This window comes from Ricinus communis, chromosome 3 (assembly GCF_019578655.1).
Source record: "Ricinus communis isolate WT05 ecotype wild-type chromosome 3, ASM1957865v1, whole genome shotgun sequence".
NCBI classification, from domain to species: Eukaryota; Viridiplantae; Streptophyta; class Magnoliopsida; order Malpighiales; family Euphorbiaceae; genus Ricinus; species Ricinus communis.
The window spans coordinates 27,938,874-27,964,523 of record NC_063258.1 but is presented as its reverse complement, the minus strand read 5'-3'; the positions used below and the strand labels follow the sequence as shown (position 1 = coordinate 27,964,523).

Here is a 25,650-nt window from a genome sequence, read left to right as displayed (position 1 = left end):
ACAGTTCTTGGCTTCATTTATTCCTCGGCAACCTCCCTCACCACTAGACCTTCCTACAAGTCTCACAACAAAACAGGTCAATAATTTTACTAAAAATATGATGTTCCATTATTTGGCAATCATCTAACAGACTTTCTTACTACCTATCCGATCCAATTTCTTTTATCCAGATTAAATTTGAAAGTTCTTCCAAATTGTTGAAAAAATATAAATAAATATAGTTATTTGTATTTAGTCAATATTGAAAATGGAACCAATGATAATTTAGTCTTTCTCAATATGTATCAAAAGATTAAAAAATATAAAAAAAAATTAAATAGGCTTTTTTAATTCGTTTTTTTAACCGTGACAATGTCACTGAAATTAGTATGATGTGGCACCGGAGCTTGATTCGTTTATACACGTAGCTCCACGTCAGAAACACATTGTTTGGTTCCCAAAACTTCCCGTTTCAACCTCACCTATAAACTAAAGCAATTCCATTAAAACACATCTTTTTTGCTTGTTCTTTTTCATTCTTCCTTGAATGGGATTTCCTTCCTCCACCGTTGTTTGAAATCAAACGACAAATGACAAATCATGCTATAAACGACATTGATATTTTGTAATTAATCTGGATGACCCTCTTCCACTCTAAACTCCCTAAAATCTCATATTCCTTTCTTTCCTTTCTTCATTATTCCCTCAATTTCTCTACAATTCCCTCGCCCTTCTCTCTCATCTTCCAACTCCTTGACTAACAACAACGGTCAAGAATTCATAGATAATGATAAGCAAATTCAACTATTTTAAAGAATGGAAATAGTTGGTGGCTAGTTCCCAATGGGCAATCGTCAAAATGGTTCAAGCATGTCAAATTTTGTTTCATTATGGATGATTATTATTCTTCTAGTTCTTCCTAAACAAATCTAATCAGGTGTAACAAAGTGGATTAGCATCCAAGAAAAATACCCGTTTCATTTTTGGACTTGTCACTTTAATATTTTTGTTCATTTCATTTTGAGATAAAAATTGTCTACCAGTTGTTTGATTAAATGACCAAATAATATAAGAAGAAGTGCAAGCAATAGCCTGTAAAATTTGAAAAGAAATAGAGATGTTGTTGGTGGTTAATGGAGCTCGAGTATGAAGCTCAAGAGTAAGAACTCCAGACCTTTTTCTTGAGAAACTCGAGTTGGTAGACATTGTCAATCTTCTTGCAAAATACCAGTAGAACTAGGGTTTTCTAGATGGACAAGAAAATGAGAGTTGGAGTTTAAGTCAAGTTTTTTTAGTTATTAGCCAAAACACGTCCTTTTAATTGAAAATGCAGAGTGTTCGACGTGTTCTTTTTAAGGATACTACGAGTTTAATTTAACTGAATTCCGGTTTGCCACGTAAGATCAATGTCACGAAATCCAGCATTATGTATCAAATCATATAAGTTTAAAAGGATGGACACCACATTGCTACAATTGAGAAGACAATGATTAAATTAAAAAAAAAATACTAGGTGTATTTTTTTATAATTAAATTTTTTAAATAATATTTATCAATATTGTCAATTTATTTAAATATTTTTATTTGAACACGTGTATTTTTTTGAATTAATTCGAGTAAATAATTATTTTAATTATTGAAGCTGACAAACCGCTCTCTCCTTGATAAAAAAATGAAAATATTATATTTTCATATATATTTTTATATAATATAAAAAAAGAAATTTAAAGGTAGAATTTCTTACTTTTAATAGTAATTTTTTTTAATATTTAAGATTTTAATTGTTTAGATCAAAATTTTATAATATTAATTTTTTAATTAGTTTGTTAATTTAACTCACATGAATACCATGTAACACACGCTTAGTTATCAGACTAATCTGAGCTATAAATCACAATATATGAATGTTTCGTCAAAAAAAGCATTTTTATTTTTTTATCAAGTGATAAAAGTTTAGGGAGTAAAAGGACTATTTTGTTCATTGATTATGTATTAGATTGGGCTGGGCAGGCCCGCTAATAGCTCCATGAAATATTTTATGCACGGTTCTCTAATGGGCCTTAATACCCAACCCAACTACAATATCTAAGTCGGTCTAGCAAACCTAACACTATATTAACAGCGAAACCCTAACCCTAAAACTTTCTATTCGTTGCGCTGCTTATTATCATCACCACCGCTTCTATCGAACTCGGGGAGCAACAGCAGAAGCAGCAACAACTCAAGAAGCCGCCATGGGTAAATATCTTCTGCCTAAATTGTTGGTTTAATAGTCTTAGATTGCTCTAGTGAGGTTTCGTGAAGATATTAATGGTCGGTTTGATGGTGGATTGGTTTTGCAGGTAAGGTTCACGGATCTTTGGCTCGTGCTGGTAAGGTGAGAGGCCAAACTCCTAAAGTGGCAAAGCAGGACAAGAAGAAGAAGCCACGTGGTCGCGCTCACAAGAGGATGCAATACAATCGCCGTTTTGTCACTGCTGGTAAAATTCTTTTTCTTCGTCATCCTTATCCTTAGATTTATCTGCTATAGATCCAAAATCTTTGTTATTCCGGTCTAAATTTCAGTTTAACAGAATAGGTTTTATGATAATGTTTCTGTTTTATTCTCGACTTAGTCAACTAAGTGGAAGAAATTTATCTTTATGTCACCTTGAGAGATTATATGATAATCATTTCGTTTATATTCTCAAACAATGATAGCAATGTCCTAGGTTTTATGTATTCATCTTGCTCAGTACTTTAATCAAAACTTGGGCTGCTTGTTTGAATGATTTTGTTTTATTTGATCTGCAGTTGTGGGATTCGGTAAGAAGAGAGGACCCAACTCATCTGAGAAGTAAAGTGTGTGACAGAGGGATAAGTGTTTAGTTATGTAGGTGTGATCTGGATTATTCATTTTTGTGTTTCAAGTGTTATCATACTCCAGTCAGCATTGGATATTAAATTCTCAAGACTATTGTTGAGCTTATGCTCTTTTTTTTTTTTTATAATTAGAATTATGTGACTTTTGTTTTTGTTTTTGTTTTTTTTTTTTTTAATCTTGCGTCATGAGCTTGTCCTTGATAATCTGCTCTGAATAACTGTTGTGGTATCTAAGCAAAGCTTCCACATGCGCTACTGAACTTGACAAAGTAAGAGGAGATTTTGATGGTCGGATTACTAATCTTAATGTTAATGCCAATGCACTGCAGTTTTAAAGGGGTAAATACTAACACTTGGACTTGTTAGAAGTGTGCTGTGCTTGGATGAGCAAACTGATGGATATAATTAACTATTTTTAGGAATATTTAAGATGTGGATAGACTGGCCTGCTATGGATACTTCACCTAAATGATGCTTTGGTGTTTCTGAAAATTTTTGGAAATAGAAACTCCTCGAGATAGAAACTCCATGTGGTCTTTGAAACGTTCCAGGGCTGGGTCGCTGTTTTGGTTTTCCTCTGTATCGAAAATGTTATTTCTATTGATTCTTTTATGGGGAAAAATGATCTTCTAATCATTTTATGTCCTTCATTTACAATTAAAGCCCCCCCACATCTATGATTGAGTTTGGCAAACCCTATTGGATTGTCATGCTTAAGCAAATCAATGGCAGTAGTGGAGCCTCATATACAGAATATCAGGAACAGAACTTTAACTGCAAGGCACTAAAGTATTTTAGTACGCAGTTTAAGCTTCAAGAAATCTTTCGACAATCCTAAAGATGGGACAAGTCCTATATTAAAATAGCTTACCCTCATAACTGTGTTTACTCTGACAAAATTCTGACATGCTTCAACGTCTTCCCGTTGATGATTGAAACAATCCATCAATCCTGAAACCACCCACAAGTAGCACATTCTATTATTATCGTCATATGGAATTTCAATGAGTATTGAAAAAAAATAAGATCAAGAAAGTGAGGGAGGAATACAGAGCGCCTTGAATTATTCATGCAGTAGATAATGACGGCTTTAATGCTCATCATGATATGCAGCATTCATCCCGCCATTAGAAACAGCATGAACTAAGGGTGAGGATCTGACAGAATGTGCACTGTTACTCCTTGCATTCCCATAAACCCTATTGCTACTTTTTGCTTTTGAGTTACAGGATTGAAACGTGTGAAGTAACAAATCCAAAAACTTCGCATCCTGCGGCGAACTTTATCCAAGATGATCTACTTGATGGCACAGCAGCAGCGGGTGACGTTGAGAATGTGAACACAGATGATTGAGTAGAAAGCTTGTGGCTTCGACTTGTGTACAAGTGCAGCAAGAAGTCTGATTGTTGCGGGGATTTGAGAGGTGATTTATGGGATGAAACTGATTTCATGATTGGCTTTGAATTGGAGTGTTGAAGTGTACCATTTATGCTAACGGATCCAAAACTCAGCTATCACTTTTGACCATAATGCTTGAGCACTGCATTCTCCATTATGATGATATTTCAGGCTTCTATTCTTCTTTCTCTATTCTTTTATAGTGAAACAGAATAGGATTAAGTTTGCTTAAGATTTGTTATTTATGCAGGTTTATACGATCCAAGTGTTTCAAAGACACCAACTTTGTTACGTTTTCCTAGTCTATACTGATTCAGAGGCTGTGATTTAGTTCATCTAGTCATTCCGTATAGTTACTTTACTGAAGGATCACAGAGCGAATCCACCATTATATGATTTCTTTCTTTATTCATGCAGCTAAGGTTGCTGTATTTCCTGGTCTGGAAGGGTGAAGATTCTTACAGAGAAATGAACCCTATCGATTGCCTTGATTCCGGGAAACTTGCTTGTTTCAACCAGTTCCATAAATAAGTTTTCTTTCTTTCACCTCTGAATTAGGCAAGTCGGCAATAAATATTCACTTGTAATTATGCAGCAAAAATTAGGTTACCAGCAGATGTGAAAAATCCCAGTTTCTAAACAGCCTAATATTACCATGGAGAGACTTTATTAACATCGTACCATGCGTGCATATGCTCTAAAAATCCCCAAATCGACATCATGTGGGACTTCCCTCCCACCAATTCGCATCTTTTTCTTGCCTTTTGTGCTTGGCAAATCAGGCAGAATCATAAAATAAGTCATGCAATCGATTAATATTTAATTCTTTTTCACTCACGAGCAATTCTTTAGATTTTCCTGTTTTTCCGAAAGGATGGTTTCAATGTAAGCAAAAATAAAAATCAAACATATTCCTTGATGGATGTCAATATGTACAAAATTTTCCTCCATTAACAGAGAGAGAACTCATGTTGAAGATAGTAATCAAAGTTCTAAACAGCACAGATCAACAACAACAACAAAGACGCAAATATGATAATGCACATTCAAGATGACATTGACATCTGCAGGCCTGAAATAGTCGAATATCAATTCTAACTTCTTTATCAGGCAGTTTCTGATACTCAGCTGTCAACTTGATCATGTTTCATGACATTTCATCCATTATTACATAGGCTCTTGTACTTCATAATTCATCGATTAAGTTTTCCTTGGTTGTCCTGGATTCGGGTTGATATTCCAGGAGGTACCTCACAGCTAATGATGCATGTAGGGAGGCTCCATATGGAAGCACCTCTTCATTAACTCTGAAATATGGTGAATGACCAGATCCAGGTGGTCCGTGAGACTCATCCTTCATCCCAAGAAAGAAGAAGCATCCAGGAACTGCCTCTGCAAAGAAGAAGTCTTCTGCTCCCATTAGTGGTTGCATTTCTTTAACGTTCTGGGCACCCAGCATGGCTATTGCAATATTTACAAACTGCTTATGCAAATCTTTATTATTTACAGTCACTGTGTAGAGGGGTTTTTCATCTACGTTAAAGCGGACAGTTGCATTACACCTCTGAACGCTAGCTTGTTTTGTGATAACCTGTGATTTGTGTTGTAATAGAATTAACAAATGTTATAGCATGACTTTATATGGCTTCAACATGACAGCAAATTCAAACACCCAAAGAACCTATTTGTCAAACATGGTGCAAACCAAGCAATACTTAGTAACATATACCTCTTCAATACGTTGTTTAATTTGGATGAAACTATCTTTTGAAAATGCCCTGAATGTGCCACCAATTGTAACAGAATCTGGAATAATATTGAATGCACCACCTCCTTGGAATTTCGCAATTGTTACTACCTGCACAGATATTCTTCTTCTTGGAAATGCTTATTGAACAGTCACAGAGTGAGCATATATAGGGCAATAATATGAGGCAATGCACAAGCATGCAATAGGAGAAGCTCAATTCATCAAATTTTAATTTGTAATAAGATGACTAAACACCATAAAAGAAAAAGACTACACACTTTGTCCAATTTCTACGTAAATATCATTGCCATGGATAAGGTTATCTAAACATAAGATACTTTGTCTTGAAAATGAATTAATAAATTGGAAACAAGAAAGTTTGATTAAGACAATTTTTCTTTTAGTAATACAAAAGAAATAAAGGATGGCATCAAGAAACTCTACCTAGGAATACAAAGGCACAATTCACATAAGACAGTGAACCAGCTCATGTTGTTACTCTGATGAGACAGAGATCAGGGAGAGAACTTTACAACAGAATTTACGTGGATCATGCACTAGAGATGTCCCAGGCATAAAATAAAATAATGTTAGAGGTGGAAATGACTAGGAGACAACTGACAGGTTATGTACTCATCAACATTGATTCATCTTGCTTGAAAAGGTTATAAAGCAAGAGGAGACAGGGGGTGTTAAAACCCTTATGTTATGTCTTAAAACTGGCAGTAAATATCTATGTATCCACACATTGATGCACACACATGAACGTATATATGTGTACAAAAGAGAGAAAGATACCTGTGAATCCAAGGGAGCTTCACGTGAAACAAGATGCTGTAAACTAACAATCACATTGGAAGCTGCTAAAATAGGATCAACTGTGTGCTGGGGAATGGTAGCATGCCCCCCTTTTCCACTTATCTCAGCCTCAAAGAAACCCCTGCCAGCCAAAACAGGGCCAGGTCTGGAGGCAACTGTATCAATAGGAAATAGAGTAGAAACTTATATTCCAAAGATGGCATCGACATTCCTGAGAACCCCAGAATCCAACATTCTCTTGGCTCCCCCATGTCCTTCCTCAGCTAGTTGAAAAACAAGAACGACCGTTCGCTAAAAGCACAATAAAAATTCATACAAATTTATCTTGATACAGAATTTGGCATTCAGCATTATTACCTTCAGAGGACAGAAAAATTAAATAATGAGGAAGCATAAAACTAACTTTTGTTAAAAAGCGCCAGACAAATCTGTCAAGAATGGTTTGAAAGGGATTAAAAAAACAAAGAGAGAGGAAAGATAAGCATATTTGGAAGTTCCTTTCTCAATTTTTGATACAAGGCAATCCACCATCCTTGAGCAATTAAATTATAAGTTTACTTCTGTTATCAGATTTTAGCAAGGTTGCTAACCACATAATCCAAGAACAAACTTGCATCTTGGGATTACAATGTATGAGCAGTAGAATTAACTGATCCAGCTTTGACTACCTTTTTCTTAAGAAGGATGTGAATGTGACTGGAACCTTTTAAAAAGTACAAATACTTTGTGAAAGTTAAGGATATGAAATTGAGAATTACTAGCAATCTAAGCAAATATTTGATATAGAAATAGGTAACCTTTTCGAATTTAGATTACAAAGTCCAAAAGAAAAAAGCATTTAACATGTAGAAATACTACAAATATATGCAGATACAACTATCCAGGGGAGCAGAAAGTTGAGGGAAAATCTTCAAGAGTAAGAACTAGGGAATACAAAATTCTTTCAAGACGAAAAGAACAGAAAATCATGGAATAGTACAAAAGGTGACAATTCTTTTTGCCACGTAGTTGTAAGAATGAAATTGTAAAACTTGATTAATCAATGGCAGAATTCAGTACAAAGAGAATGGCAAGGACAACAGCAAATTAAGTGCTCAACTAGTCAGGTACCTTAAAAACAAGCCTTTTACATCTCCACGAGAATCAAACAAGTATAGTGTGTCTCATAGCCTTTGAAGTTTGAATATCACTACGAATATCCATTTCCACCCAATATTGGATTAAGCAATTATAGCCTAGTGGAATAATTCCCATATTCTGCAGTGGTAAAATCATTCCACAAATGTGGCAGGCCAATCATAAAACCTCCATAAAGTAACAAATTACATTATTCAACTAATGAAATAAGTAAAAAGATAGAACCTGTAACTCGTGGCGATGCTCATGAAGCATCTTAGCAGCACCAAGAAGCATTGCAACATGGACCTCATGCCACAAGCATGCATTTTCCCTGCAACTTTACTCTTGTGCTCCCACTCCATAGCCTTCTATGATAACAACTGAACCTCCATGAATTAATTTTTAACATCACTAATCCTCTCAAGGCAACTAACCACAAGCATTCAGGCACCAGAAACTGATTAATTAATTTTTCTTCTTAAGGAAAAAAAAAAAAAACCAAGACCTGCATTGCCAGACCATCCATATCAGCTCTTATGGCAACATAAGGCGGCCCACCAGTTCCACTATAGCCAAAAATACCAGTAACAGCAACTGGATATTCATAACGGATGCCCAAATGATCAAGTTCAGCTCTAACAAGCTTACTGGTCTCAAATTCCTCAAAAGCAAGTTCTGGGTTCTCGTGAATTTTACTCCTAATACTTACCATATAATCAAAAATCTTGGTCTTTTTGCGAGGTGAAGGAAATTAACAGGGATTTGAGCAAGTTGTTCTTTGCTAATAAAAGGTATTGAGGAGATGAATTTTGAGAGAAAGAAGTGGAGAAGTAGAATCAGAAGAGAACCATTAAATTGTGTAAAGATTGGAACCTTAGAGAAGTGTGATTGTTAAACTGAAGAGTGAGCAAACAGAGGGGAAAACAAAAATAATGTTCTCTAATTTATTTTTTCCAATACCTTTAAAGCATTTTTATAATTGGTAAAGTTTTGTTTATTCTTTTAATTTTTTTGATTGAGTAATCTTTAAGATTCTTGATCGGAGGCGTTTCTTCTTCTTTTTTTTTTTAGGAAATGCATACTTTTTGCTTTTTTAAGAGAACTTAAGACTTTTATTTTGGTTCAAGTATACATGTTTTTTTATCTTCTAAAAAAAAAAAAGGGTATACATGTTATATATATATATATATATATTTTAACATAATCGATTATTGTAAGGAACCGAGGATAATAATTGGGTGCCACGTGTAAAAGCATATTCAACGCCGTGAAGAAAAGGAGAAGCAACTTCGCTGCGTTCTCCATCTCTAATTACAACACGCTTAAGCAAACCAAAACCTAAAAGTCCGATCTCTCCTCCCATCACTCAAATTGATTTCTCCTTTCAATTTCTCATATCTTCAATTTCTAAGGTGGTTTGCCCTTGTAATTTTTGATCGGAGATTTCAGTCTCTGGATTTATTAGTTTCCTTATTATTGTTATTATATTTGTTCTAGATCGGTTTCTATTTTTCGAAATTAGGGTTTTGTCTGATCTAAAAGAATTTAATTCTGTTTGTAATATAGAAGATCGGGGCAGCCTTTTTGCAGATAGGAGTCAATCATGTTTAACCGGCTTTTTGGAAAACCAAAACAGGAAACTAATGCTCTAACTACGTTAGACAAATTAAATGAGGTATAATCAATCACCATTTTATTTTATTCTTTAATTTTTGTGATTTTGGTTTCTTTTCAGTTAATATATTTCTGAGCTTTTGTTTTTGTTTATAATTTTGTTGATTGTTTTGACTCGAATTGTTTCTCGAATACCTGATTGTTTACTCTAATTACTGTTTTTAAAATCTCGTTGCATAATATGTTGATGCTTACATCATTCTCTGTTATGTGGTTGATTATATATGCAAAATTATCTTCTTTTTTTGTATGATTTGACCTTCTAATCTCATTAATCTATTTACTTGTGTGTTGAATAGACACTTGAGATGTTAGAGAAAAAAGAGAAAGTACTTTCAAAAAAAGCTATTGCAGAAGTTGAAAGGGCAAAAGAATTTACTCGAACAAAGAACAAAAGAGGTGCGTATGCCTTCCTTTTCAACTGTCTAAGGAAAACCAGTATTGTAAGTTATAAATCTTTCTCTCAACTATGCAACTGTAATAGGGAGGTTATGATAATGCTATATGCAACTTAATAGGGTAGCTATGTTATTGTGAAGGTTATTGTGAAGGTAGAAGATTTCTCTTTTACATTCTTCTACTTTATTTCTTTATTTGAAAAAGAAAATCTACCTGGTGACCTATATATTACTTAGAGCAGGTAAATAAATTGTATACAGTAAAGAATGTGATCAACTAAAGCATTTAGTGAAGTAGCTGATTACAATTCTCTTGCAGCTGCTATTCAATGTCTGAAGAGGAAAAGGCTATATGAACAACAAATAGAACAGCTTGGAAATTTCCAACTCCGTATTCATGATCAAGTGAGTTTGTGTTCTTACATACTAATTTCACTGATGCAATGACTTTGCAATTTTTGCTTTAATGCCTTTTCAATGGATCTAAACGTTACAGATGATAATGTTAGAAGGTGCAAAAGCCACTACAGAAACTGTAGATGCATTGAGAACTGGAGCCGCTGCAATGAAGGCAATGCAGAAAGCAACGTATGTAGCTACTTATTTCATTGACCTAATATTCATATCTTGTATTGACTTGTGCAGAAATGCTTAAATTTTCTTTCTTTTATTACATTCAAGCTGTGCTTTCTTCTTGGCATGTAATCTACAGTGCACATTTGACTTTACCATATTATGTTTGAAGTTGTAGATCTGGAATTATTTCTGAACATGAACTTGGTCTCATATAGGTTGTGCAAGTAATAAAAATAAAAAATTAATTGTTAATTTTTTACAGGAATATTGACGATGTGGATAAGACGATGGATGAAATCAATGAGCAGACTGAGAACATGAAACAAATTCAAGAGGCTCTTTCAACTCCTATTGGTGCTGCAGCTGATTTTGATGAGGTCTGATGTCACACTTTAACATAAATTTAGCAGATGGAAAGTCTGTTGTAAGAATATCAAACTAAATTAGTGTACAAATGTGAATTTGGGGAAGCATCTAAATGTTTGTTCACTTTTCAGGACGAATTGGAGGCAGAACTTGAAGAATTGGAAGGTGCTGAACTGGAAGAACAACTTCTTCAACCTGCAACCACAGCTCCAGCAGCTCCAGTGCAGGTTCCAGCAGGCCGGCAACCAAATCGTCCTGCTGCTCAGAAACAGACAGCTGAGGAAGATGAACTTGCTGCATTGCAGGCTGAGATGGCACTTTGAGCGGGTTTACATTTTTCTTTTCTTTTTTATTCATTATAATTTTATACGTTTCCCATTTGTCAATGCATTTAGAAGCTAGCTATTAATCTACAAGCCATTTCACCAAATTTAGTGTCTTAAGATGTTGATCAGTTCTGGAAGTTTTTTTCTCTTTTTCTTTTTGTTTCTTTTCAAATCACATTGATGCAGTTCTCTGCATGCTTTTTATATATTTAGAGTTTGTTTTTGGTTTGATGATTGCAGGTACTTTTTCCCAGAACACTGAAGAGTTTATTTATGGTTACATTGTGGACATGGAGTTTCTGCTACTCCTTCGGGGATCCTGTGTGCATTATATGGTCTGAACAGACAATGTATATAAAGATTGCGTAAACTAAAGAGACATTGCCATTTAAAACTTGTAATCTGCATTTTGGAGGTTGAATCCAGTTTTAAATCTGTGTCCCCTTGTCTCCAACCTTTTTTATTTTTCCTTGTGCGGTCAAGCTGATTCAAACTTCCATTTTTAATGTCACCAACTTCTTGTCCTTAAAATGTCTACCCGACATATATAGCAAATAAATTTATGTTATATTTTTGGTGTTGTTACTGGACTCTTTACATATTGCCGTCGGATGTGTTCACTAGTTTGTGGTACATTTATGTTATGGATCCACTGAGCTGAGCCGAGCAGGACGGGACTGAATCATCTGATCCCGAAGTGGTGTTATTTGCAATTGGCCATGCTTGGTTGATAGGTCATGAAGGGAAATCTATTTTGCTAAGGTTCATAATATATTTGTAGTCTTGTCTTTTTCCAATGTGCAGTACATGCATGCAATCGTACGCTAATCATATGGTTAAAATAGGTATTATACGAATTTAGTGACGTTGCTATCTACCATATTATTCCGAATGAAGTTTTAACACTTAAAGAGGTTTTATGTAATTGATTCAATTATTAAATTGTGAATATTTGAATTTAAATAGAAATGGATATTCAACACTTTCCTAAATGTTAAAACTTTGAACAAAACTAAAAAGAAAACTTTCTTTGACACGATACGGTAGATAGCAACATGCAGCCCAAAGGACACGCTTGACTTAAAGGACAGTTGAACACTAAAATAAAATGGTTCAGCCAATAAACAGATAGCTGTTATCAATTTGATCGTGAGAACTGCGGAATTGCTATGATTCTTTAATCATGAGATTTGCATCTGTATCTCTTGCTTTTAACTGCTTAACGAGGGAAAGATGGCAGCAAGCTAACACCGAGTTCAACCATAGCCAAATGTTTGACCAGTACATGGAACGCACACGTATTGGATTAACCTACAGGCATACCAGGAGGGTGTGAATGGAATGATCTATGATCTAATTTCTACGGTACTGCATCCCATAAACTCTGAGCAATGACAATAGTACCTAAAGCAGGCAAAGCAAAATCGTATATGCTCCGTAATTTTGGAGGTAATGTTTTGTTCCCACTCTTGCATTATCTGCAACTGTACCTTTGAAAAGAACATAAACCAACTTGTGTCATTTAAGGATTGGATTCCAGAATCTGATGGTCCACTGAGCTGAGTGGAACGACTGATAAAGGCTCCAAATAGTCAAAATCATCTGTTATTCCCATCTGCAGAAAAATTCAAAAGGCAAGATCTCAGTTCACGTAGCAAAATTGTAAAACATGTCTGTTCACGAGGCACATGAAGCAGAAATTAGTTACAGCTAAACTATATGTATTTGTGCGTGAGCGTACGAGGAAAAAGTACAGATTTCAGAAAAGATAGTAATAGAACTTTACCTTTTACTATACAAAACTATACAAGTATGATCCTCAACCTAAAAACTGATATTGATCTAGTTTCAGAGCTAAATTGTGAGCTGCCTAATGGTTGCTGAGCAAGCTAAATGAGTGTGAATACAGACTTGAATACAAGCTCCCAATATTTAGAGCAGATAAGGTGCAACATGACTTGTAAAAGGGCAGAACTCCCAAGAATATAAGGATAGGCATTAAGGCTACTGTAAGTGCTATGACAAAATGGTGAGCATGAACTGCGGACCAACGCAAGGATTTTGTTATCTTTCACATATTTTCAACATGGGCATCTGCAGGACATAAGAAATTCATTAGTATACCTCCTTGTACATGTTTTCAAGCTGCTCTTTGGCCTCGGGGAAGTTGTTCGAACACCATTGTCGCAACGTGAAGATGTTGTCTGTGAGGTTTTATCATATTAGAGAAGATTTATAAAGTTGTCGGCAGATATCAACATTCATGAAAAACTGAAAACAGACCAGAGAAAAATAAGTAATGTGTAAAAAGTACCTGTCCATCTATTAGCTGCGGCATGGGCGACTTCAATAGCTGTCTCTGCAATAATGAAAATTAAACCACTTATATGTTAATGCCTAAGATTTTTCAGGAATTGAGAGTGCTAACTCTAGTATTCTTAGAATGAAAAGTGGGTTTCTAGAAATATATATATATATATATATATATATATAGCATCAGATGAACATCAGTCTCTTAACTCATTGCTTCAAAGGCAGCAGGATCATTGTCTGCATATTGTCCCATCTCCTCCTGATTAATTAGAACAGTCAGAAACTTAAAAAAATTTGTTCGTAGTGCCGATGCATAATAGGGGATCATCAATTTACCTTCAGCTCACTATGCTTTAATTCAATTGCTTTTAAGTCGGCTAATGCCTCCTCTCGGTCATCCTGGTAAAAGCTTAGACTAAGATATGAATATCCTAAACCAACAATCCTAACAAAGTACAACAAATTACAAATTACATTTAACAACAGGAAAACATGCTTACAGATTCCTCACGCCCTTTTTTCAATCCATCACACCGATCAACGAGTTCTGCATACCGCTTCTTACTGCTTTGCAGATCAGATTCAAGGTTGCAGTATACATTCCTCAACTGTTAAACAAATGGTTTAGACCAGAGGATAAACAAACTTCAAGAAGGAAAAGAATGTGAATATCAAAACTTCACCTGATTTCCGGCACAGCTAGGAAGACTCCAAAAATATACCTGAAGTTAAAGTTATGAGCGCACACAGTTAAATTCAGTGCAAGCTTCACACATGCAAGCACAAGTATTCACAATCATTGCTCATCAGGATTTTGATTACTCACTGAAGTTCCTATCTTGTCTTTTGAAACAAGATCATCATCAACTAAGCTCTGGACAACATCTTTCACAGACTGGCTAATCACGCCTTTTTTGGGCCCCAACTTCTCAAGTTCCTTAAGCTGAAAATTATTGACAAATATACTCATTAATCAGTTTCCTAATTCAGAATTACTTAAAATTCAAAGAATCAAATTAGATTTTTGTGTAAACATGAACAAAGCAAGAATATGAAGAGCAATTAAGTACAAATATACTCACGAGAAAGAAGTCCTGTGAGTCGTAAAATATTTGAAGAATCTTCTCACGTTTCTCATCCAACGAAAGCCCTCGCTTCTTAGACTGCATCACAATTAAATTAACCCATACGACTATGATTTCAAATACTCTTTGTAGCTATACTTGCCAATTCATTACAGTCAAAACCTAACGTGGAACTTAAAACGAATTAGCAACTCAAATATAGCTAAAACAACTAATTATCAATTCTAAACCTCACTTGATAAGAAATATAGAGCAACAGAAAAAACGAAAGCAATGTACTTAAAGAAAAAAAACAATCTAATAAACTGCTTGCTCGCTGTGAAATTTATAGAAAGAAAGGAACAACTAATATTCATTTCGTGATTTATGTTCCGTGGTCTCGAACTCAACTATAAATTTTATTGTGCAAGCTCTTTTTCCTGAATTTTCTCGGAGATCACACCGAACATCAATGCAGCGAGAGAGAAAGTACAAGTTAGGGTTCATGAATGAAACTGTAAAGATTGAAGATCAAAACTAAAGGCAAACAGTGATTTTTCAAATTTATCACAAATAAAACCTAGGATTTTAATTCGCAACGGAAATAAAAGTAATAATTCAATAATTAGATGTTAATTTAAGAAAAAAGCATATATCCCGAATGCATTCATTAGTTTATTTAAAGAGAAAAATATTATAAGCAAAATAAAAATATATAGTGAGAGGGATTCTATTACCATCAAGAAATAATAGTTCTCGCGCAGTTGTTGAAGAAGAATAGAAAGCCGATTGAGCAATTAAAATTTCAAGTAATGTGCAGAGGAAGCTAACAGATAAAGCACATTGAGATTTGGCGGGAAATTTTGCCCTCTATTACGGAAATTGCTTGATTGTCCTTTGATGAAACTTACCGTTTTAACTACACCGTGAGACGATGAGTTTCAATATGTTTCTTCTCTGTTAACTTAATATGAGACTAAAAATGCCCTTCTTTCCACATAAGCAATGGTTGGCTCACGTAGGATAGGAGCCATTATAACCTAATGAGAACAAATCTGTAATAACTCAAATACTTTCCTTTCATACATATTGATTAGGATTTAACAAATCTCTCTCTCTCTCTCTCTCTCTTTCTCTCTCTCTCTCTCTCTCTATATATATATATATATATATATATATATATATATATATATATATATTAGTTTAATAAGGTGGTGTTGCCACCAATCCTCTCATTCTCTTTACTCTTAAGAATTGCTTAAGCTCTAAATTGAATTTGACATGTGGAGTTGGTATGTGGATTTAATTGGTCTATAGTCTCGATCCATCTGGGCTTAATGGACTGATCATAAAAGTCTAGTTACCAATTAAAAGAGGCTTATTATATACTTAGTCTTTTGTACTTAGTTGAAATAGTAAGATAGTCCCCTTAAATTTATCTTTAATCTACTCATCCCCTAAACTCATGAATTGCAAACCAAATAAACACCTCTTAGCTTACATGTTTACCATGCGCAATGGCTCTTTTAATTAAATCGATACGTGAGCTAGGGGCAGGCTGAAATGTCAGACACGTAGACATATATCTCAGCTTATTCTCTCTCTTCTCAACTACTGTATTAATAAATAACGAGCATGAATTCACTAAGCTCAAAAATCCCCAATTTATTTTGGAATCCCTAATTTCAGTTTAGCTAAAATCCCTAATTTCGTTTGTCGAGTAAAGCTGAGATCAACATAAGCTGCATTGTCCTTATTAACAAAAGGTGCATTATCCAATTATACGAAAGCATCAAAGCTTTATCGCGTTTGTGTAGGGAAGAAAGCTTAGCATTCAAAGCCAATTTGCAGATGGTTTATTAACAGAAGCTTGAAGAAGCAAAATTCTAGAAAAGGTACGTGTTTTGTTTTGTTAAAAGCTTTATTTGGTGAAATAAGCTTTGTTTAGTGAAATATGTTGGTTGATGTGATTATAATGGTATTAGTTGGAGAAAAAAATAAGCATTCTTAGTGGCTTAGGCCAACTTTTATTCTTTAAATTCTACTTTTTTATATTAATGATATTAATTTATCAACGGCTTAGAAAATGGACAAGTCAATCAACTTGATGTGGCACTTTGGTGGGGCTACGGTTGAAGGACCACAACCACAGTATGTTGGTGAAATGAATATGGAATTTACACCTGATGTGGACCCTTAGAAGTTGTCTTTGTTTGAGTTTCTTAGGTATACAAGAGATTTTGGGTATAATACAATAGCAGGGATACAATAGCTTGGTAGCGCGTTTGTTTTGGGTACAAAATGCCACGGGTTCAAATCCTGTCATCCTACCTATTACTTCGTCTCTAAGTAATAACGAGGGATCAATTGAGATCAATTAAACTTGGCCATACTTAATCTTTTATTTTTATCATATTATATATGATAGTATAGACATTCAAGATATATTGGAGTAGTTAAAAAAAGAATCTTTTACTTACAAATTCGATTTTTTGTGATTGGGATAAGAAAGCGCTCTTAGTTCAGTTCGGTAGAACGTGGGTCTCCAAAACCCAATGTCGTAGGTTCAAATCCTACAGAGCGTGATTATGTTCTTGTTTTGTTAGGTCGAATTTTATACAGAAAAAATTGAAGAGCAATCTGAATTTGACCTCCTGTGGATTAAAGAAAAGATGAGGTCAAAAAAACAAGGTGTTAAATTAATTCTATTTAATATTCTTAAAATGATTGATTATTCTTAGAATGGATAATGGCGAATATAAGAATCACAAAATTCTATCGAATCATGAAGGGCGGAAAGATTCTTCAAATCTAGTCATACCATTTCGTTATATTGACAATTTCAAAAAACTGTTCATACTATGCTTTTGGATCTTCAGAATCATTCACGCAGGAGATCTGGACCCATTTTTTTCTGATCCATATATATATTGTCTGCTAATACACGACCAATTAATGTTGTTGATGAGGTGGATGTTAATCCAGTAGTAGATGAGAGTATATTTAGTAACAATATTGGTAGTAGTGCTAAAGTTTCAGTTGAAAAGAAAAAAGGAAATATAAATACACATGCTAGGGTATCATGTAGTAGAGTTGATGAAAATCCTAGATTTAAAGCAGCCAATAGTATACTGCAAAGTGAAGGTGAGAATGAAGGTGAAAGGGACAGTGTTAGTGAGGATGAAAGTGAAGAATTGGTAGGGAGTGATGAGGACAATAATGATGGGAGTGATATTAACGAGGAGTTAATATTTGTAAGAGAGGCTGCTAGAGATTTTCTAAAGAAAAAAAAAAGAGGCAGGGGATAGACCAGTATAGGTCCCATTAGGAGAAGTAAGACATGATGAAGGAATAAGGATTATGGAAAAAGGTGACAAGTATGAAAGTGTATTTACTAGTGATAAAAAAACATTATGCAAGTGATGACCAATGCAACAATGAAAGTGATATTAAAGAAGAAGAGAATGGTATAGATGTACCTGCTAGAAGAGATAGTAAGAAGGTCTGTTATGATCCTGAATGCCAGTATCCAATATGGAAGGTTGGTACGATTTTTGAGAATGCCCCACGGTTTAAGGATGTTGTGGCCAAGTATATGCAATACACAAGGGTATCCAATTGAAGCTGAGACCAAATGAAACTAGCAGATTGAGGGTAAAATGCAAGAAGAGTGGTTGTCCATTATTACTATTTGCTAGTTATGTAGGAAACACTGCAAACTTTATTATGAAGACATATAAACCAGTGCATAAGTGTCACATGTTTAACAAGAGTACACTGTGTAACTCAAATTTTATAGCCAAATTCTTTAGGAACAAGATTATATTACAACCATTAATAAAGTTATGGGAGTTATAAGATTTGTGCAAGATAGAATTAAAGATGTATGTTGGAGTTACTACTTGTAGATGGGCAAAAAGGAAGGTGTTACAGCAAAGTTTGGGTGATCATGTGCAAGAGTTTGCAAAGCTGCATGACTATGTAGATGAGATAAACATATCAAGTCATGGCAACACTTATTTTGTGAAACATGACAAATAAGAGAAATCTAGAACTGAAGTGTTTGAGAGATTTTATGTATCTTTAAACTCATCTAAGCAAGGGTAGAAAGAGGACTGTAGAAAGGTGATTGGGTTGGATGGATGTTTCTTAAGAGGTGTTTGCAAGAGCTAACTTCTTATCGTTGTATCAAAGGCTGAGAATGGGTAAATATTTCTATTTATTTAAAATTTTTGAATAACTTTTTAATAGTCTAATTAAATTGGTAGATTGGTATGTTGTTAAGCTGGAGACTAACTTAGTTGGATGCAATTCTTGTAAACTTTGAAAGAGGACCTTGACTTGCATAATAGGGAAGGTTTAACTGTGATGACAGACATGTAAAAGGTAATATTACATCCTTTTAATATGTATTGTGACAGATTATAGTTTATCAAACTTTTAATTGTTTGTTTGATTTTGTGTTTAAATTGCTTTTGTTTTAGTGATTGATACTTGCCATAAATAATATGTTACCTAATGCTGAGCACAGAATGTGTGCTCGACATATTTGGAGTAATTGGGGAGAGAGGAGGAAGAAGTTTTGGGAATGTGCTTGGAGTAGTTTCAAGGCAGAATTGAGGGATAAATTAAAAGCTTTAGGAAAATTAAGTAGGAGGATTTGTGAGGACCTATTGTGTTACAACAAAGAGACATATGGTGTGTGGCATACTTTGATCCAAGAGTTAAGAGGATGTATGTGAAAAATTTAATTCATGGGTTTTAATCCCTAGGTATAGGTCCATAATTTCTATGCTTGAAGAAATTAGAAAGAAAGTGATGACTAGAATTACTGTCATGAGGGATTTTGTACATACTTAGATAACTGATATTTCACCTAGTGTAAATAAAGATAGGGCAATGAGTTATTAGATTCTTTGGAATGGTAATGCAGGTTTTGAAATTTCTGAAGGAGCTTACGGATACACAGTTGATATAAGGGCTCAAAACTTGCAAAAATTGGCAGTTAAAGACAATTTCTTATAGCCATGCCACCTGCGCTATGAACCATAGGAGTTTAACACCAGAAGACTATATAGTGCATTGGTATAAGAGAGAACCATACTAAAGGCTTATTATGTCCCTATTCAACATGTACTTAGGATGAAAATATGGCCTGAGTCCAATCGCAGTCCTATTTAGCCTTCAGAAATAACAAAGAATCCAGGGAGACCAAAGAGAAATAGAAAGAAATCTAGAGATGAGCCAAAAAAAGATTGGAGAGTTTCTTAGGGGAGGAGCACAAATGGCATGCTCTTTGTGTAAAGCAAAGGGCCACAATAAAAAAGGTTGCCCTAATAAAGCTGCATCAACTAGTCAGGTAATATTTCTGTCAATTTACAATCTCATTATTATTTTTTTAAGAATTGTATATACTTGATATTGATTGAATGTATAATTAGGCATATGTTGTTGTGCCTAATAGTGTTGATAGTGTGGGAAAAATGAATGTTCCATCAAAGTATGTTGCATCTTAGGTTGGATTAGTGACATATAGTTGGTATAGTTGTTGCAATTTATACTCTCATCTCATTCATGCTTCTATCAATTGCTTGGAACAGGGTGATACTAGTGGTGCTCAATCAACTGTAAACCTAACACCATGAGTGCCTAGTGCATCAAGGAAGCAGGTATATTTCTGATTTGTACTGATATCTTTTAGATCTTTTTATTTTTCTTGCAAATTGAAAATGAATTTTTATTGGCTGCTAATATGAAGACAAGTGTAAACAATAGAGGTAGAGGCAGGGGTTCTATAGTAGGTGGCATTGGAAGAGAAAATAACAAAAGTGCAACACAGCCCCAATCAAAATACAAAAATTTAATGGCCTAGGGTGTTACATTAATGAAGAAACTGGCTACGCAGTCTATAATGTAATTGCCTTATTCAACACTATATTGGCTTTCAATTTTAGTCTTTTTTTTCTCATAATAATTTATTGAATTTTACAATCTCAGACTGGCCAAAGCAGCAGTAGAGTCATTGTATCTCCAGTAAATTTGAAGCATACTTCACAGCCTGTTGATCTAGGTTTCAAGCCACCAGGACTCAAGTGAAAAGGTAAAAATATTGTGAACATCAGACAACTACAACAAGAAGCACAAATTGCAATGCAAAACATAAGAAATGCTCAGGAATTTCACGATACTACTATACAAGCATCAAATGCCCTACAACTAAGAGGAAATTTTAAGTAAACTAACTCTTCCAAATAACTTAATATACCTAAACCAATATAGAAGCTATAGTCCACTTAGGGTTTAAGTCCAATTTTTGAATGCCTATTTACTTTAATGACTTTTTTATTTAAGTCAAAAGTTAGTATTGACATTGTCAGTAAATTTTTGCTTCCTTTTTGAATTGTGTTAACATTAACAATTAGATCAATCAAGCCTTCCTTTATCTATATTATGTCTCTTTATCATAATTCAACTATTTAAATTAATATTCAAGCAAGAAATTGCCAGTTACAAATATAAAGGCAACATTGATGGACAAACACATTTGATTATAGTAAAATGACAATATAATCTTTCCATTCAATTGCTTTTCTATAAAATATCAGAATTTCATACACCACAACTGTGTAAAACAAAATACTAACACATTGTCCTAAATTTGCAAGAAATTAAACTATTAATACAATCCAACTTGAGAAAACAACAACACCAACTAGCACAACCATCACAATGGCTTTGCGTTTTTCAGTCTCATTTTCAGCTTCAATTCTTCTCACACGCTTCAACAATCTATTAGTTACATGTTTTGAATGTTCATACACAGGAGGATCAAACCACAGAAAATACCCACAAGCACCGATCCTCTGCAATTTTTATAAAATCGCACTTAATTTTTACTTTCAAAAATAACTAACAATATCGCAAACACAAACATCTCTACAATGCACACACTTACGCCAAAGTTTCTCCATCCAAAGAACCTTCGACTGGGGTTTGATAAGGTCCAAGAAGCTTTTAACACAACAGATTGACCACAATTACATACTGGAAACACAAATTCTTGAGGCAATTGATCGAAATCAACATTTTCCATTGCATAATTATAAATAAATTATAAAATAATCAAAATAAATGAAGAAAGAAAAGAAAAAGAAACTCTAAAAATATCAGAAGAAGGATTTCTCTTTTCTTTTACAAGCAATCAAACACGTAGGAGGGATACTATAATTTCTTTTTTCTTTCCTTTTTTTTTTTTTTTCTTTTCACTCTCACTCATTTCCTTTGTTTTCTTTAATGTATCAGACAGATCTTGCCACGAGTGAAATGTGAGATAATTTACATAAATCCAATTATTTATAATATATATATATATATATATATATATATATATATATATATATATATATATTATTGGAGATATAATCTAAAGCAGGCAAGAATTTTCTATATATCTGCTGGGGAAGAATTTTCCATGTCTTTTCTTTCCCTTGTGCAATTGGTGCACCAAACAGAGTGTAATTAATTAAAATCTTCTTATAAAAAATGAATAATCCTAACCAAAGGACATATTTCATGAAAAACATATGATATATAAAGAACAAACTAAGTGACTGGCAAATACGACTAATCAACATCAGAAACATGTTACATGTCGTTAACACCAGAAGTCTATATTCTTTTTGAAAACAGTAGCTTTTGAATTATTGTCATAAATATGTTGAAGCTGACTATTCTACTATCTGATGCAATGAATTTTATAGTGTGGGTGTGTGAATCAGCTGCAATCAATATCATCAATTAAAAGAATCTTTTGAAAATAATTATCAAATTCGTGCATATACATATAATAAATTAAATAAATAAATAAGTGGACGTGGAGGATGATGCATGGATCCCCTAGAAGAAGACGATTATTCTTTGCAAAAACAAGTCCAAATAATATTTTCTTAATGTTATCTAATCCTCAGTTTCTTGGATTTCTTAATGTGTTTGATACAGATGTGTTGATAAATCTGATCATTATTTTTTTTACAATTAAACCTTCTTTGCAAAAGATCAATAGTTTTGCCGCCGAGACATATATATGGTTAGTACCTCTTTGGCATTTGTTTATATGTATATAGTTTGCTTCAGATTTCTGTTTCTTTTCTTGAGTGTCTCAGTTACTTTTGGCTACCAATACCATATTGAACATGGCTAACCTGTAAGAGAATTTAGATTGTTAAAGGAACACTTTTATTTTTTTATTAGAAAAAAATGCTATGTCATAATTAAAATAGAACACTTGTACATGCTTAACCTTAACTTTTTGTTATTGTTAAGCTGTAATATAATAACATAATAAAATGAATGCATGCCAATATTGACAAATCCTATTTTACGATTTAGTGGGTAACAAATAGGTTAGAGGACACCAAAATATTCCATATCCAAATTAAGGTTGAGTTTGAATTTATTGGCAGATTTAAGTTTCAATTTGATCCTACGCATGCATGCATGTATACATGTCCGAAGGTTTTCCTTTTGTTGATTAATTCATTGCATCAAGCTGATGGTGACAAACAAAAAGAACCCACCTGATCGACCATGTGAAATCATTGGCTTGATTCTCTTAATTCAATATTGCAACTCAGATGGAAATTTGGCTATTTAAAAAGAAAAAATTTAGTCAAGAAATGCAATTTCTGCTAACTAATCAAACATGGGACTTATGAATCCAACCATGTAAAATATATTAAGATAATTCACTACTTCTAATTTTCAGAAACTAAATAAGCAATATGCAGTTTTAATATTTTATATTTAAACAGTAAAAGAATAAATATGTATTTCAAAATTTTTATAATATCATATATATATATATATATATATATTATGCAAGTCTGATGGATGTCGTATTGAATTGATATTTATTTGTGATGACTATGTTAAGACCAAGGAAGAAAGTTTCTAAGAAAAGACATACATATGGTCATGGAGTGGAAAGAAGACATTTTGCTTCATTAGAATTGGATAAGCCCATGCAACTTTGATGACCACTGACTAATCACATGCAAACAAACTTGGATGACAAATGAGGCTCCCACTTTACCAAAGTTACGAAAAGCATTACAGAAAACAACATTTCTTTTCCTTTGTTATCTAACTCTTTCTTCAATTAATAATTAGAGGTTAAACCAACTTAGTTTCATCACATATTATTTATTTATCTGGTAATAATGTTATTAGGCATCATAATATATTTCTTTTGTCACTACTAATACACAATGTAATCACGTACCAGGCATTTACATACTGGAACACTTCCTTAATACTTATTTGAGAATACGTATTCACATAGTTGTATACCATGTGTTTTGGATATACTATATAGTAATAAATAGAAGCTTCGCCATCTGCTAATATCTAAGTATTAGTAAAGAGTAACTTGATTATCAGAAATACATATTTATAAAGTATATACCTACTGCAGGTATTTTGCTTTCTTAAAATGTTAGGTAATTGAGCAGCTCATATGGAGACTGATCGAGTCCAAATTCTAGTAGATTAATTTCACCCTCTTGTACTAGTAATCTTTCGTCGCCGGACCATGAGCCGGCATTGTCTGAAGGTAACAGAGCAGATGAAGGAGAGAGACTTGAAACTTCTTGAGAATAAGAAGAAGATGCTGATGATGATGATGATGTTGCATTATAAATGTTATGTCCAAAATTTGGAGCTTCTGTAAGATTTAGAAGGGTGCTTTCCGCCAAAATTAGCCCTTGTGGGTTAGAGTAATAGTGATCGTAGTTACGGACCGCCATGAGTGGTGTCATGGTACCAGAATTTGCGTTCAAGAGAAGTGAATTTTCAGGATTATAAGCTTCATCTTCCGGAATGGAAGCAAAAATATCTGCCATACGATCAGGAGAATTTCTATTGTTACTGCCTGATTTTCCTGCATCATTAATCTTGCCTGAAAAAAGCTTTTTCTTTAATTTAGTATTCCAGTAGTTCTTCACATCATTGTCTGTTCTTCCTGGCAGCTGTGAAGCTATAAAAGACCACCTAATCCAAGAGAAACAACAACAGCAACAAAAAGAGAAAATTATAATAATAAATTATAAAAATAAAAGAAACCTAATTATCAAGGATTAATGAGCACCCATTCATTAAAAGCTGAGAAAGCATAAACTTACCTGCTTCCTATGTTACTATACAGAGTACAAATAATGTTGTCTTCTTCTTCAGTAAAATCTCCATGCTTGATGTCAGGTCTCAGATAATTCAACCACCTCAAACGACAGCTCTTGCCGCATCTCCTCAGGCCTAAAACATAAATTTAACTCACACCTTCAAGCTGAAGAAATAATGAAGCTTGTTCTTTGATATTTTGAAACAAAAAAAAAAGGAAACATACTCGAAGGAATTAAAGAAGTAAAAGAGAAAAGAGAAACAGACAACAGACCTGCTTTGCTGGGCAAGCCAATCCAATTGCCACCAGTTCCATGTGTATGAATATAGTTCTTGAGGGTGGCATCTTCTTCAGGAGACCAAGGCCCTCTTTTCACGTTAGCTTTGTCACAACACGGTGCTCTTCCCATGGTAATGAATGACTTAATTAGCTCAAACTCAATACCACTTTAAGCTTTCAATGACCAAGAAGAGGGGAACAGGATTATTACATATGAAGCAAAAACCATAACATATGGTTTTTAAAGATGGACTACAAAAGGCCAACTTCAAAAAGCTTGACTTAGTGTGACCGAACTTTGTCTTTGTGTTTCAAATTAGTTTACAAATACTATGAAGTTAAACATTATTTATCTTATCAAATTTAATACAATAAAATACTACCAAGTTAAATCAAATTTCTTATAATTTACTTACATTTAGGTTGTTTTCAGGCTACCTTTACTTCATTATTTTTATACATGAATTTTTAAATTTTTAGGTGCATTATATTTTTTAAAATTAAATAAATAATACATATTAATATAAAAATAAAATTTAAAATACCTTCTCTA

General features: G+C 33.8%; 6 protein-coding genes and 1 non-coding gene across 11 annotated transcripts; 3 read left to right on the top strand and 4 right to left on the bottom strand.

Moving 5' to 3' along the window:
- The first annotated feature begins 2,058 nt into the window (after positions 1–2,058).
- Positions 2,059–2,993, top strand: LOC8265106 (40S ribosomal protein S30). Its single transcript, XM_002514131.4, has 3 exons — positions 2,059–2,217; positions 2,322–2,459; positions 2,773–2,993. Exons 1-3 carry the CDS (start codon positions 2,214–2,216, stop codon positions 2,817–2,819), a joined length of 189 nt encoding a protein of 62 aa, XP_002514177.1. The 5' UTR covers positions 2,059–2,213; the 3' UTR covers positions 2,820–2,993.
- A 2,142-nt stretch (positions 2,994–5,135) lies between these two features.
- LOC8265107 (IAA-amino acid hydrolase ILR1-like 4) lies at positions 5,136–8,812 on the bottom strand (the record flags this gene model as incomplete). Its single annotated transcript, XM_025156488.2, is given in 7 exon segments — positions 5,136–5,830; positions 5,969–6,097; positions 6,788–7,099; positions 8,171–8,241; positions 8,244–8,295; positions 8,433–8,662; positions 8,665–8,812. Coding segments are annotated over 7 exon segments (1,347 nt in total), but the record flags the coding sequence as incomplete, so codon positions are not given.
- A 307-nt stretch (positions 8,813–9,119) lies between these two features.
- LOC8265108 (vacuolar protein sorting-associated protein 32 homolog 2) lies at positions 9,120–11,852 on the top strand. Of its 2 annotated transcripts, none has more exons than XM_015716251.3 (8): positions 9,120–9,339; positions 9,494–9,602; positions 9,901–10,000; positions 10,319–10,404; positions 10,496–10,587; positions 10,838–10,952; positions 11,073–11,268; positions 11,508–11,852. In XM_015716251.3, the coding sequence occupies exons 2-7, from the start codon at positions 9,531–9,533 to the stop codon at positions 11,262–11,264; spliced, it is 657 nt and encodes a 218-aa protein (XP_015571737.1). In that variant the 5' UTR covers positions 9,120–9,339; positions 9,494–9,530; the 3' UTR covers positions 11,265–11,268; positions 11,508–11,852. The 2 variants fall into 2 exon arrangements, with proteins under 2 accessions (XP_015571737.1, XP_002514179.1); XM_002514133.4 differs by having other exon boundaries at positions 9,121–9,339; positions 9,497–9,602.
- Positions 11,853–12,342: 490 nt separating this feature from the next.
- On the bottom strand, positions 12,343–15,709 carry LOC8265109 (meiotic nuclear division protein 1 homolog). 4 transcript variants are annotated; one of them, XR_003078288.2, is made up of 10 exons: positions 14,663–14,749; positions 14,407–14,523; positions 14,264–14,302; positions 14,081–14,188; positions 13,917–13,979; positions 13,788–13,839; positions 13,582–13,626; positions 13,392–13,471; positions 12,672–12,882; positions 12,343–12,578 (listed from the first exon to the last, which is right to left on the bottom strand). XR_003078288.2 is itself a non-coding variant. In XM_002514134.4 (10 exons), exons 1-10 carry the CDS (start codon positions 15,382–15,384, stop codon positions 12,790–12,792), a joined length of 681 nt encoding a protein of 226 aa, XP_002514180.3. In that variant the 5' UTR covers positions 15,385–15,709; the 3' UTR covers positions 12,343–12,789. The 4 variants fall into 4 exon arrangements, 3 of the variants coding, with proteins under 3 accessions (XP_002514180.3, XP_025012227.2, XP_025012226.2); XM_002514134.4 differs by adding an exon at positions 15,382–15,709 and having other exon boundaries at positions 12,343–12,882; positions 14,663–14,743; XM_025156459.2 differs by having other exon boundaries at positions 12,758–12,882.
- A 1,446-nt stretch (positions 15,710–17,155) lies between these two features.
- Positions 17,156–17,229, top strand: TRNAW-CCA. The gene has a single exon. It is a non-coding gene; the product is annotated as a tRNA-Trp (tRNA).
- Positions 17,230–20,710: 3,481 nt separating this feature from the next.
- Positions 20,711–21,737, bottom strand: LOC125369596. Its single transcript, XM_048372382.1, has 3 exons — positions 21,600–21,737; positions 21,358–21,507; positions 20,711–20,770 (listed from the first exon to the last, which is right to left on the bottom strand). Exons 1-3 carry the CDS (start codon positions 21,735–21,737, stop codon positions 20,711–20,713), a joined length of 348 nt encoding a protein of 115 aa, XP_048228339.1.
- A 2,158-nt stretch (positions 21,738–23,895) lies between these two features.
- Positions 23,896–25,310, bottom strand: LOC8265112 (transcription factor RAX2). The gene is made up of 3 exons (XM_015716169.3): positions 25,092–25,310; positions 24,823–24,952; positions 23,896–24,691 (listed from the first exon to the last, which is right to left on the bottom strand). The coding sequence occupies exons 1-3, from the start codon at positions 25,225–25,227 to the stop codon at positions 24,130–24,132; spliced, it is 828 nt and encodes a 275-aa protein (XP_015571655.1). The 5' UTR covers positions 25,228–25,310; the 3' UTR covers positions 23,896–24,129.
- Between the last annotated feature and the right edge of the window lie 340 nt (positions 25,311–25,650).